Raw genomic sequence first — 14740 nt, forward strand, 5'->3', positions numbered from 1 at the left:
ATGGCGTTCTCCCTGTCTTGCCACATCATCTTCCCCCCAATCGGTATCTGTTTCTGTTTAAGTCGACATGGAGGTCCTACTCTTCCTTGTGGGGTGGAGAACACAAACGGATGTGATACAGTCTTAACCATATTTTTAAATAAGTAAAAACATTATGTACTAGTCATGTTAAAATTGCACATATGAAACAAAACTTGGTGTTATTAGAAAAGAGTGTTGTAAAGCCAGTATTCACTGCCACTATCACAGCTGCCTGGCCCATGCAGGTTCGCATTGGATTCGGACAGTCGGTAAAGAAACAACGGAGCCAAAAACTGATGGGCCATCATTTTTAATCCTAGCTTGCACCCGGCGGGCAAGTAAAAACACACACTGGGCTCCAAAACCCACTCACATTCAGTGCTCACAAAGCTATTGACTTATCCGAGTTTCCTAGAATCAAAGGTTTCTAGCTCACCAGACTTATTCACCTCTGTTCCCCATCTCCTTCCTTCTCTCTGCACAAACTCTGCACAAACTGGCTTCTCACTCAACACTCCGCCATCTTGGCTGCTTCTCCTGGCCTCTTCCACATGGCCTTTCTCTGCTCTCTGCTCTCTAATGCTAATCTCAGGAACCAAGAGCGCAAGCTCCCGTTCTGCCCCCATTTTATAGTGTAGAAATCCAAACCTTTAATCCAATATACAAAATAGGGAAGTCTCTAATACAAGGGTCTCCAAACTTTTTACACAGGGGGCCAGATCACTATCCCTCAGACTGTTGGAGGGCCAGACTATAAAAAAAAAACTATGAACAAATCCCTTTGCACACTGCACATATCTTATTTTAAAGTAAAAAAAAAAAGGGAACAAATGCAATATTTAAAATAAAGAACAAGTAAATTTAAATTAACAAACTGGCCAGTATTTTTTTTTCTTTTTTTGTATTTTTCTGAAGCTGGAAACGGGGAGAGACAGTCAGACAGACTCCCGCATGTGCCCAGGATCCACCTGGCACGCCCACCAGGGGCGAGGCTCTGCCCACCAGGGGGCGATGCTCTGCCCCTCCAAGGCGTCGCTCTGCCGAGACCAGAGCCACTCTAGCGCCTGCGGCAGAGGCCAAGGAGCCATCCCCAGCACCCGGGCCATCTTTGCTCCAATGGAGCCTTGGCTGCGGGAGGGGAAGAGAGAGACAGAGAGGAAGGAGGGGGGGTGGAGAAGCAAATGGGCGCCTCTTTTATGTGCCCTGGCCAGGAATCGAACCCGGGTCCCCCGCACGCTAGGCTGACGCTCTACCGCTGAGCCAACTGGCCAGGGCCCTGGCCAGTATTTCAATGGGAACTATGGGCCTGCTTTTGGCTAATGAGCTGTTCAATGTCCGGTTCCGTATTTGTCACTGCTAGCCGTAACAAGTGATATGACGTGCTTCCAGAGCCATGAGGCGTGCGTCCCGCGTCACCAGAAGTAGTACTGTACGTGAGCGACGCCGCGCTTTGCGGTGGTCTCACTGACCACCAATGAAAGAGGTGCCCCTTCTGGAATGCGGCGGGGGCCGGATAAATGGCCTCAGGGGGCCGCATGTGGCCCGCGGGCCGTAGTTTGGGGACCCCTGCTCTAATACAAAGTCACTTATCTGGGGCATGATGGGATTGTACCACCCCACATCAAAAAGGGTGGGAAAGGCTTAATCCTAAAACCAAGCCCCAGGCTACAAGGATTCTGCCTGCCCACAGCCCACAGAGACACACATTAATATCACCTGGGCAACAGCTCCCACGTGAGCAGCGCCATCTTTAACAAAGTGAGCATAATACATTTTATCTGCCCAACAAGTGTAAAGTTGGGGTTTTGCGGAGGGACCTTCAGAAGTCAGGGTCCAGAGCCCACGCCCAATGCACCCGCCATTAAATCTGCCTCTACCTAGAGCACTACCTTCCTATACAGCATCTCTGGACCCTGGGTCCCTTTCAGATCAATTCCTGAGGCAGAAATAGAGCAGTTGTCACACATTTAAAAAAAAAATCCAGCCTGACTCGGCGGTGGCACACTGGATAGAGTGTGGAACTGGGATGCGGAGGACCTAGGTTCAAAACCACGAGGTCTCTGGCTTGAGCGTGGGCTCATATAACTTGAGTACAGGCTCACCAGCTTGAGCGTGGGGTTCCTGGCTTGGGCATGGGATCATAAACATGATCCCATGGTTGCTAGCTTGAGCCCAAAGGCCAGTGGCTTAAAGGCCAAGGTCGCTGGCTTGAGTGCAAGGTTGCTGGCTTGAGCAAGGGGTCACTCGCTCTGCTGTAGCCCCCCCCCCCATCAAGGCACATGTGATAAAGCAATCAACAAACAACTAGGGAGCTGCAACGAAGGATTGATTCTTCTCATCTCTCACCCTTCCTGTCTGTCCCTATCTGTCCCTGTCTCTGTCTCTCTTACTGTCTCTGTCACACACACACAAAAAATCAAAGTATTTATGTAAAACAGGAAAAATATAAAAATAGTATTTTCTGTGAAAAATATAGTTCAGTGTGGAATTTGCTAAATATGATGAAAGGTTCTTTAGTGGGAGAGATGGCTGGTTGGCACCCTAAAATAGTAGGATCCTATTTTATATAATATCTGATTATTCTGAGGAAGAAGCCTAGATCAACAAGGGGCTTTCTGCTGGGGCACAGGGCAATTAGAGCACTATCTCATGGTGGCAGTCACCAGTGAGAGGACACACACACTCACAAAAAAGTCTAGAAGTCTAAATATAGCTGTCTCCAAATTGCTCAGCTCTCCTGTCCCTCCTTTGCCAACCCCCAAACGGGCCAGGGGCTTCACTCACGTCTCCATGCCAGCTGGCAGGATGGGCCCTTCCTGTACCGGCACCGCTTCCTCCCCCATAGTCTGGGCCTTCTGGTGCGGAGAGGAGTAAAAAACATTCTTTATTCTTTGTCTCCTGCCTTTGCACTCATTTCCTTAAGTGTTTTTTTCTTTTTTTAAAAAAATATTATACACGTACATTTGCCTCACCCTGGGAAAATTTCCTTCACAGGTCACACCCGTTTGCTAGTATTAACAGGTGGTCCAGGTCAGGCCGTAAGCTCACCATGCTGCAGCAGGCACCGATGCAGAAGGGGAGGACAGGGTTCTTGTGTGTGTCGTTTTTTCAGTTTCCCACATCATTGTACTTTCCCTCACACCACTCACATACGTGATTTCATCTCTCCAGTTCTGCATGTTAGATGTGGGGAGGCACGAAGAAGTCAAGTGACGTACTTCACATCGGAGTGTGAGGAAGGGCAGCAACACGTGTTGAACAGTTTCCGTGTTAAGCACAGTCCTAAGCATTTTATATATTTCATTCACACCACAATGCTGAGAGGTAGGTATTATCCATCCTATTTTTATAAATGATGACACTGAGATTCAAAGTGCTTAAGTAACTTGCATCAAGTTGTAGAGCTAGTGAAAAGCCGACCTGGGCTTCAAACACGGCTTCAAAGTCAAGTCCATGTTCCTTTTTTTTTTTTTTTTTTTTTTTTTTTGTATTTTTCTGAAGCGAGAAGTGGGGGGAAGCAGAGAGACAAACACCTGCATGCGCCATACTGGGATTCACCCAGCATGCCCACCAGGGGGCTATGCTGTGCCCATCTGGGATGTTGCTCTGTTGTGGCTGGAGCCATTCTAGCACCTGAGGCAGAGGCCATGGAGCCATCCTCAGCTCCAGGGCCAACTTTGCTCCCATGGAGTCCTGGCTGTGGGAGGGGAAAAGAGAGACAGAGAGAAAGAAGAGGGTGAAGGGGGAAAAGCAGATGGGCACTTCTCTTGTGTGCCCTGGCTGGGAATTGATCCCAGGACTTCCATTTGCCGGGCTGATGCTCTACCACTGAGCCAGCTGGCTAGAGCCAAAGTCCATGTTCTTTTTTTATTTATGTATTTATTTTTATTTTTTATTTTATTTTATTATTATTTTTTTACAGAGACAGAGAGTCAGAGAGAGCAATAGACAGGGACGGAGAGAGATGAGAAGAATCAATCATCAGTTTTTCATTGCAACACCTTAGTTGTTCATTGATTGCTTTCTCATATGTGCCTTGACCGCGGGCCTTCAGCAGACCGAGTAACCCCTTGCTGAAGCCAGCAACCTTGGGTCTAAGCTGGTGAGCTTTGCTCAAATCAGATGAGCCCACGCTCAAGCTGGCGACCTCGGGGTCTCGAACCTGGGTTCTCCATATCCCAGTCCGACGCTCTATCCACTGCGCCACTGCCTGGTCAGGCAAAGTCCATGTTCTTAACGACGTATTTCTTCCTAGGAGTTGGCTGGAGGGCACTATCAATGACACCTGAACTCTGGGCCAGTTTAAATTTATTCTGATAGAAATTTGAAATCCTCCCACAAATGCTTTCATATTATAACAATTACTTTTTTTTTAGTACTTTGTAAACATACAAATGGTACATGGGCTAAATATTACAGCACCTGTGTCAGCGTAAGTTACCTGGTGACCATGACATGCTGATTTACTAGTAAGAGAGGGAGGTGTGGAAGAATCTTACATAGATATCATTCTGAATTAAGGTCTGACTTACATTGGGATGAAGTCCAAGGTAGAAGGCAAGGGCAAAAAGGCAGTTTCACAGAAGATCAGCAAGGTGTCTGGTCAGGTCCCTTCTCTTCTCCTGTTCTGGGTACTCAGAAGAGTTCCACAGCAACGAATGATCAGGCAACGTAAGGTAAATAGGCAACAACACAGAGTTCTGCTGGAGGAAGAGGGATTCTTTCCTCTTTCCAAGTCTCCTCCTCCTGTTCTAACCCTTCCAGCTTTTTCTTCAGTTCCTCCCACTGTTCCTTCCCCCTGCTGACCTCCTTCAGTATTGCCACTGCCACTCAGTCCCATGTTGTCTTTGAACATCATGACGATTATAATGAACACGTACTGAGTTTTAGTACTGGACACTGCTCAGAAGTTTAAAAATTTTTTATTTAATCTTCTAAGTACTTTTTTTTAATTAATGATCCCTTAGTTAACTCTTACAACCACTAAATGAGATAGTTACTGTTATCTCCATTTTACAGATGAAAAGAGGAAGATCAGAGGGAATGTTAACCTGTCAAAGGCCACCTAGCTAGTAAGTAGAGGAACCAGGAGATTGCTCAAGCCTCTGACTTTAGGGCAGGAGTCGGGAAACTTTTTGGCTGAGAGAGCCATGAACGCCACATATTTTAAAATGTAATTCCATGAGAGCCATACAATGACCAGTGTATGTTATGCATTATCCAATAAAAATTTGATGTTGTTCCGGAGGACAGCTGTGATTGGCTCCAGCCACCCACAACCATGAACATGAGCGGTAGGAAATGAATGGATTGTAGTACATGAGAATATTTTATATTTTTAACGTTATTATTTTTTTTATTAAAGATTTGTGGCCCTGGCCGGTTGGCTCAGCGGTAGAGCATCGGCCTGACGTGCGGGGGACCCGGGTTCGATTCCCGGCCAGGGCACATAGGAGAAGCGCCCATTTGCTTCCCCACCCCTCCCCTCCTTCCTCTCTGTCTCTCTCTTCCCCTCCCGCAGCCAAGCCTCCATTGGAGCAAAGATGGCCCGGGCGCTGGGGATGGCTCCTTGGCCTCTGCCCCAGGCGCTAGAGTGGCTCTGGTCGCGGCAGAGCGACGCCCTGGAGGGGCAGCGCATCGCCCCCTGGTGGGCAGAGTGTCCCCCCTGGTGGGCGTGCCAGGTGGATCCTGGTCAGGCGCATGCGGGAGTCTGTCTGACTGTCTCGCCCGTTTCCAGCTTCAGAAAAAAAAAAAAAGATTTGTCTGTGAGCCAGATGCAGCCACCAAAAGAGCTACATCTGGCTCGCTAGCCATAGGCTCCCGACCCCTGCTTTAGGGTCTGCACACCTGAGATCTCAAACCTCATTTGTCCTGCCACTTCCCATTGTCCTATTTCCCTTCTTTCTTTCACCTCAGACTCGCTGGATGTGTCAGTGCCTCCCGGAAAGGTATCTCCCTTGCCCTCCAAACTTCATACACTCCCGGTTCTGAGTTACCAGCATCCCTTCTTGTTCTTCAACTATTGCCTTTCTCCCAGGTTTAGTTACTGCTCTTTTGCTATTCTCTTGAAAGCTCTGTTTGTTTAAAACAATTATTACAGCTTGTACTTCTTATTGGCAATTCATCAAATCTCTAGCCCTGATTTCTTTCCTGCCATGTAGTACTGTTTCTCTACTTGTTAGACATTTCCATTTGGTTGTTTCACTGCCATTTCAAACCCATGCCTCAAACATGAATTTGCTTTTTAATAACCTCCCTGTTTTATCTTTATTTCTCTACAGAAAACCTCCATCAACTCATTACTGCCTTCATGATAAAGTCTATATTTTATTCAGGCATTAAATTTTTTTCAGATCTTACTTTGTTATAGCTTTTCAGTCTATTTCCTCTATTCACTAAAAGGAACTACTATTTTAGCCAGATCAGTCTTAGCCACTAGTCCTCTAAATATCTGATTCACCTTTCTTCTGTCCCTTAAGACCTGGTGCAAGGCCTACCTGCTCTGGGAAGCCTGTTCTGAGTACTTACCAGGAACCAAGAATGTGATGTTTGTTTGTTTATTAGTGAGAGAGAGAGACAGACAGGGACAGACAGACAGAAGAGAGAGAGATGAAAAGCATCAACTCATAGTTGTGGCACCTTAGTTGTTCATTTGCTTCCTCATATGTGCCTTGACCAGGGAGCTCCAGCTGAGCCAGCAACCCCTTGCTCAAGCCAGTGACCTTGGGGTCATGTCTATGATCCTACGCTCAAGCTGGTGACTTTGCACTCAAACTCATGAACCTGCTCTCAAGCCAAGACCTTAGGGTTTCAATCCTGGGTCCTCAGCATCCCAGGTCGATGCTCTATCCGTTGTGCCACAGACTGATCAGCTTGTGGTGTTAATTGTTATCATTGTTTCCTGGTTCTACATTTGTTTTTCTCAATTAGATTGTCAACTTTGTAACCCCTTTAGAACCTCGTGTTGCACAGCGCCTTACATAGTGTAAGTACTTTATAAATATTAGTTGATTGGTTGGTTGTTGGGTGGGAGGGTAGAATATGGAGAAGGACTGACTGGCCATAGAAGTGTATCCAGAGAGTTTAACTTCTTCCTGGAGGACAAAGACTATATTTTTCTTATCCTATTTGGGGGGGGGGATTAAGTCAGTACCTAGCCTTCACTAGTTCAGTTCTTCTCAGCAGGCCTGTTTTACTGAGTGTTGACTGTGCCGGGCACTGTGCTAAGTGCTGATCTTCTAGAAAGGTTTATAAATGAATGAAAGGATCTGGGAGTTGTGCCTTTGCTTCCAAGCTTCTGTCTGTCCACCTTTCATGCAAGTGAATCTCAGTGTTTCTGTGGTTGGCAGGTATCCCAATGCACAACCCGAGATGCGTTCTCTCCAGAGTGGGTCTCTTCCCCAAACCTGGACTGCTCCCCTGGTGTTCCAAAAAGCCTCCAGGTTGGTCACAACTCTTCCTGGGCTCAGTATGTAAGGGAAACTTCACTCGTGTGATCACAAGGAAGTGGCAAAGCAGACAGAAAAGTCAGAAGAAACCAAGCCATCTTGGGCCACTAGATTGCTCCTGGCAGGAAAGGTAAGAGCCAGGTTGATGTTCTTTCCCCTTAGCAAGTCCGAATCTCTGGGCGTTCTGGAAGTCTGCATTCCTGATGTAACTAATAGGGATGGCAGGGATTCGAAGGGGAACCTTTGCTAGGACACCCAGGGCAAACCTGAAGAAATCTGAGGAATATTGTAGGAAATGCTTTGGAATTGCAGGAAATATTCTACTTGCCTTTAAGATATTAAACTGAGACCTTGGCCTGACCTGTGGTGGCGCAGTGCAATAAAGCGTCGACCTGGAACACTGAGGTTGCCAGTTCGAAACCTTGGGCTTGCCTGGTCAAGGCACATATGGGAGTTGATGCTTCCTGCTCCTCCCCCTTCTTTCTCTCTCTCTCTCCTCTCTCCTCTCTCTCTAAAAATCATAAATAAAATATTTAAATTGGGACCTTACTAAAATGGTCCAAGGAAGGTGGACTGACAAGACAACCAGATACCCAGAGAGAGACTGGATGGACTAGAAAGGAATAGCCCATTGCAGCCATCAAACACACATACCTTATTTCATGCAACAAATGTACTTTCTAAATCAAATTATATCTTAAAAACATTAGAGAGGTGGGCTATTTAAAGGAACCCAATAGTTAAGCCTTTTGTGATATGACTAATTACTTCCTTATAAACCTGGATTTTTCTTGTATTAGGGTTGTCCATCTGTTCGGCTTTATTAAGTAGACAGCACCAAAATGGGCTCTTATCCCAGACTTTATCTTCCCGGGGCTATGAGAATTAGGTCCTCTGAATAATAAGAAAAATGCCAGAGAAAATGGTGGCGGGAAGTACTAATGCATAGTGTAGGTACAGGCAGTCCCCGGGTTACGAAAGGGTTAGGTTCTATAGATTTGTTCTTTAGTTGAATTTTTATGTAAATCAGAACAGGTACATTTACTTATTAAATGCAATTTAGACAGATATTTGTCTTAACATAGTTTTTTTACCTTTATGTGGATATAAATACCTAAGCATATTTTTTTACCTTTCTGTGGATATAGATACCTAAACATTTTCATATACAACCTTAAACAATCTTGTGTGGCGCAGAAGATGATGGACTTGTTGGAGGGGACAGTACTGTGTTAGAGAGTCTGGGTTCGATTCTGCTGCCGGAGTCAGTTTCCTGAAGTGTAGGCATCAAGGGAGGTTTGGACAGAGCTTTTCTTTTTCTCATCATACATGGCCCTGTAGCATCTCAGGCCTTTGGTAATTGTACGGGAAACTTCGGTGAGCCTCTCTGTGTCAGGATCTTGCTCCTCTCACTTTGCCATTCCTGCTTCAATGAGATAAAAAGCATCAGCTAACTCTTTTGTAGAAAACTTCTTTGGTTCAGAGTTTCTAGATCCCTGTTTTCTTTCCTAAATGCTGTCACCTGCTGCTCTAGTTCCGTAAGGTCTTCATTGCTTAGTTCTTTGCTGTGGGAGTCGAGTCACTATGATATCATTTTCACTGATGTCCAACTGCAGGTGATTACCCATAGCCCTTATGGTGCTCTGTTCATAAGTACGAGTTGTATGTAAGTTGGATATTTGTGACTTAGGGACTTACTGTACCTAGTTCATATTTATATAATGAACTAAGTCTTTGAATTATTTTATCCAAGGCTGGCCAATGTTGTGTCGCCACTTTGGAGGCTGAGCTATGAAGAACAGCTTAAGGTTGGTACCCAGCTTAAGTCTTCACTCCTCTGTCCCACCACATCAATGGTGTTAGATTTGTAAGAATCTTGACTGGACAGCTCTGCCCAGACACCCCAAGGAGTCCTTAAACTCAATATACCAAGAACTCTGAAATTTTGACTTTAGCCCAGTTATGTCTTCCAAACTAGAGCCATATATAAATGGCTGTTTCCTTTCTTCCTTGCTTTTTTTTTTTTGTTATTCTTACAGTTTAGCTACCTGTGGTGATTTAAATTTAAATATAGTCAATTATACTATAATGCTTGTTTTGAAAATAGAAATTTGTTCCAATGGATTGATATATTAGGAAATAATTTGAACATAATATGTCGTATTTGCTTAGGAATGATTTCAGCTGTAGGAAATATCAGCTGAAAGAAGGAAACAACCCCTCTGAATTGAGTTGCATGAGAATCCATAAAATGAACATGCACGAACACACACACACCTCAGACATCTGCTGCCCTCAATTCGCCGAGTGTGTTACGAGCCACACCCATTCATGGCTGCTGTTAGAAATCTCTGTCCCATTCACATGACCCTCATGATAACTCACGAGTGGATAGCCACCTTCCACAAGCAAACTTCAGGTCGTGGTCAGGGCAAAGTGCCACCCTTATTGTGGTATTTATCCAGTTTGAACCACTTAACATGTGAAACTATACTACTCTCTTTGTTAGCTTCCTGTCTTTTCTGTGTGTATTACTGATAAAGTTTTGGAATGTGTGTACCCAACCCTATTTTTCTCACAATCCCGGTGATTTCTTTTGCATGATTTTGTATAGTATGGTGTAGGAAGGCTTATGTTATGTTATAGCAGAGTTGACTGTACAATTAAAATTAAGATTAAAAATTTAGCCTGACCTGTAGTGGCACAATGGTAAAGTGTCGATCTGGAATGCTGAGATCGCTGGTTCGAAGCCCTGAGCTTGACCGGTCAAGGCACATATGGGAGTTGATGCTTCCTACTCCTCCCCCCTTCTCTCTCTCGCTCTCTTTCTCTCTCTTCTCTCTCTCTAAAAATGAATAAATCTAAAAAAAATTTAAAATTTAGTTCCTCAGTCACATGAGCCACATTTCAAGTGCTCAGTAGCCACTTGTGGCTAGTGGCTGCTGTATTACATAGAATATAACACCAAAATAGAAGATTTCCTTTACTACAGCAAGTTCTACTGGGCAGCACTGACATATAGCTTGGGTGTTCAGTCTGAAAGATCAGATGAAACAATGAGCTTACATAAGAGCTCACTCTTGACCTTATCCCAGTACCTTCTTAGGACTGTTGCTTGTCTATCATTCCGGATTCCTTTTCTGCCAAAACCATGTCGCAAGTGTCTGTGCAACAGTCTTCTCTTACCCTATTTGTTTTCATTCCTTGAGGTGATATTGCAAAAGTCTTTTATTTTATTGTTTATATTCTTTTGCAGGTGAAATTTGAAGCTCAGAAGAAAATTCTACAAACACTCGAGTCTTACCCCCACATGCTCAATGGATTCAAAGTGACAACAGCTGCACCCCAATCAGAGGGGTTCTATTGTCTTCTCCATCCTATTATACCCTCAGTAAGCCCTCATGTCCTGCTCAGTTGCTGGGGATCAGATCTTCTGTTAAGTGATTAGTATGCATTATTGTTTTGTTTACTGTTTACAATCACTCTGGGGGGGGGAGGCACTATCATTTGACAGATGAAGACATTGAGGCTTAGAGAGATTAAGTAATGCTTCCAAGGACACACATCTAGAACGTAGCAGAGCTGAGGTTCATACTCAGGCCTATCAGATGCAAAATCCACTTTCTCAACCACTACACTACTACCTCCTTGGAAAAAAATATGACTTTAGAAACCTAAAGATGCCTGACCAGGTGGTGGCGCAGTAGATAGAGCATTGAACTGGGATGTGGTGGCCCTAGGTTCAAAACCCCGAGGTTCGTTGGCTCATCTAGTTTGAGCAAGGCTCACCAGCTTGAGCCGAAGGTCACTGGCTTGAACAAGGGGTCACTCGGTCTGCTGTGCTCCCAGTCAAGGCACATATGAGAAAGCAATCAATGAACAACTAAGATGTCACAACAAGGAATTGATGCTTCTCATCTCTCTCCTTCCTGTCTGTCTGTCCCTATCTTCCCCTCTCTCTGTCTCTGTCACACACACAAAAGAAACCTAAAGATGCCTCAGGGAGGTAAAATTTACTTTATGGCAGAGGTTGACAAACTATGGCCCGTAGGTTATATCTGTCTTGCTGCTTGATTTTCTAATAAAGTTTTATTGGAATAGCCGCTCTCCCTTGTTTATGGATCATCTATGGTTGCTTTCACATGACAATGGCAAAGTTGAATATTGTGACAGGAACCATAGTCCTATGAAACCTAAAATTATTTACTGTCTGGCTCTTTTTTTTTTTTGCATTTTTCCGAAGCTGGAAACGGAGAGGCAGTCATACAGACTCCCACATGCGCCCAACCGGGATCCACCTGGCATGCCCAAAGGGGGGCGATGCTCTGCCCATCCGGGGCGTCGCTCTGTTGCATCCAGAGCCATTCTAGCACCTGAGGCAGAGGCCACAGAGCCATCCTCAGCGCCCGGGACATCTTTTCTCCAATGGAGCCTCGGCTGCGGGAGGGGAAGAGAGAGACAGAGAGGAAGGAGAGGGGGAGGGGTGGAGAAGCAGATGGGCGCTTCTCCTGTGTGCCCTGGCTGGGAATCAAACCCGGGACTTCTGCACGCCAGGCTGACGCTGTACCACTGAGCTAACCAGCCAGGGCCCTGTCTGGCTCTTTACTGAAAAAGTTTGCCGAATCCTGCTTTATGGCCAGATTGGAACTCCTATCTACTATGAAGTGTCTGTGGTGTGCCTTAATCCTCTCAGCCATGGACTTTCAGTGGTGCCATACTTTGCAAGCAAGCCACTTATTTGTCCTTGTCCAGAGAACATTCTTTCATTCCCTGTATTGTTGTCCTCCTTGGTTCCATTTGACCTGTTTTCCCTTTCCTGCCTCCTCCAGACTGTCATTAATGGCTACTGAAATAAATCCACCTTCTCTGTGAACCGAGGTCCAGATGGCAGTCCGAAGACCATGGGGTACTACCTGGGAACTTGGAGAGGTCAGTCAATGGCCATGCCTAGTAGAAATTACAAACCAAGGACGGAGAAGAAAGGAGATGGTGCAGAGAACAGTGTCAGGAGGACTGGAGAAGAGTAGGGAACAGTGGTGGCCTTAAAGCACTAGGCTGAATTGGGATGCCGAACTTGATCACAAGGTTAATTGTGTATACTTTTTGGTGGGTAATCATAACACAGCCATAAGAATCACAACCCTCACCCCTTCTCCCTTTAAAAGCCATATGCCTGAAACCTAGAAAGTGCCTAGTAAGTGTTAATATTGCTGCTGCTCTCCCGTCATCATCATCGTAGTCGTTGTCATCATTTTGTGCTACTTTCTATACTGAGTATAGTCTCCCCTTTATTAGAGTTGCCTTTTATATGTCACATCCCCATATCTTTGAAAACTAGAGTTTTCTATGATACGTTTGCCTCAAGAGAATCTATAGAGGCCTGATCAGGCAGTGGCGCAGTGGATAGAGTGTTGGCCTGGGACGTAGAGGACCCAGGTTCGAAACCCCAAGGTCATGGGCTTGAGCGCGGGCTCATCCGGCTTGAATGGAGGCTCACCAGCCTGAGTGAAGGGTCACGGGCTTGAGTGTGTGATCATAGCCGTGACCCCATGGTCACTGGCTTGAGCCTAAAGGTCACTGGGTTTAAGCCCAAGGTCGCTGGCTTGAGCAAGGGGTCACTCACTCTGCTATACCCCCCTGGTCAAGGCACATATGAAAAAGCAATCAATGAACAACTAAGGTGCCACAACAAATAACTGATGCTTCTTGTATCTCTCCCTTCCTGTCTATCTGTCCCTCTCTCTGTCTCTGTCTCTCTCACACACAAAAAAAGAATCTATTGGGAAGGTCAGTGCTGGTGAGGGAAATCATTACAGCATATTTCTAAGACTTAATTTCAGTATCCATTCCCAGATTCCATTTCTGAACTTTTCATTTGCCCATTTTCAATAAATCCATTTGAAACACCATCATTTTATATTAGTCACACTGTTTAGTATCCACATGCCTTAAACCACAGTTCATTAGGGCAGGCACTTGGCTTTTTTCCCCTGTGTGCAGAATTAAATGAGTATATGACGTTACCATTCTATTCAGTAATGAGAAACAAATCCCATTACTATTTATTTCCCTTTTAAAGTCTAAATAGAAAGTAGATGTCATATTGCTTATCCCTGGTATGAGATAAAATATTGCATACTGACTCCATTAAAAATAAGCTTTTTTAGTGGCTAGATGAGCACACAAGTTTTCTCTGAAAAATGGCTTTGAGCTTGAAGTAGGTACTTTGCTTCTTCATACGTGCTTATGCCTCTTAGAAGGAGAAAAATATGAACTGCCACACATTTTCTTCTAAATAATGTTTTAGGAAACAAGTGTATAAATCAAAATATTTTTCCTTCCATAGACAGAACCATTGTCTGTGTACAGTCTACCCATCTGAAAAACATCCCTGACAAACACAGCCAAGTGGCACAGGTAAAAAGAACAAGTGCTTGTTGAGGACAACCGGGACATCGCAGGCTGGAACGGCAGCATCCCTGATGTTTTAATAACAGAGCTGCATCAGGGCGAGTGGAAGGGGGGCTCTGTTCTGAAAGCATACCTCTTAACGTGGAGAGAACATTGCTAGTGTTTCATTTTCAGGGAAGATGGAGAGGAGACAAGAGAACTGCATCCATTACCGCAAATGTCAGACATCCAAGGAATTTTAATAAGGGGAAATATTAGGAAAGAGAGGTACTGCTCTGGGCAGCACAGTAAGTGGCAGGTGTCTGAAATATTGGGAAGGCTACTGTGTTTAGCTGAACAGAATGGAGAGATATCCTGAGAGATGTAGGAGTGGTGGTTGGGCATCTACATCATGAGGCTGGACTTGCAGACATTTTTATCTTTCTGTTTCAAGCACCCACTGTTTATTGAGTACCTACTATGTGTCAGGCACTGTGCTTGGTGCTGGGGATCCAATAGTGACTCAAATAGACATGGTGCCTGTCTTCATGAAATTAAAAAAGGCAGGAGCCTTACCTTTGAGGACTGAACAGAAATTCCAGCTAGCATTCTTATTACTTGTTCATTCTTACTAGCATCCGCCCTCCTAATGATTCAGGTTTCTGACACTTGGGTGGTGCCTTCTGATAGGATACCTTGTGACCTCCAAGATTTCCCTGCTAGGACACAGTTCCCTTTGTAAGATCATTTTTTAGAAATCTTCCTACATGGCCCTTGTCAGTTCTCCCATTCTCTTCAGTGACTCTCCTAAACTCCTCCTTGTCCTCAAATTTCCTACCCCACCACTGTTACCCTTGCTCTCAGCAGACGTACATTCCTGC

The 14740-nt window shown here is 45.0% G+C and overlaps 1 protein-coding gene across 1 annotated transcript in view; it reads left to right on the forward strand.

The window, feature by feature from the left end:
• Positions 1-14740, forward strand: part of TRMT2B (tRNA methyltransferase 2 homolog B) — a 32122-nt gene continuing 17382 nt past the window's right edge. The window contains 8 exon segments of the mRNA XM_066357832.1: positions 1-43; positions 3193-3345; positions 5082-5093; positions 7371-7599; positions 9223-9277; positions 10726-10860; positions 12299-12398; positions 13816-13886. Of these exon segments, the coding sequence (XP_066213929.1) occupies positions 1-43; positions 3193-3345; positions 5082-5093; positions 7371-7599; positions 9223-9277; positions 10726-10860; positions 12299-12398; positions 13816-13886 (798 nt within the window).

This window comes from Saccopteryx leptura, chromosome X (assembly GCF_036850995.1).
Source record: "Saccopteryx leptura isolate mSacLep1 chromosome X, mSacLep1_pri_phased_curated, whole genome shotgun sequence".
NCBI classification, from domain to species: domain Eukaryota; kingdom Metazoa; phylum Chordata; class Mammalia; order Chiroptera; family Emballonuridae; genus Saccopteryx; species Saccopteryx leptura.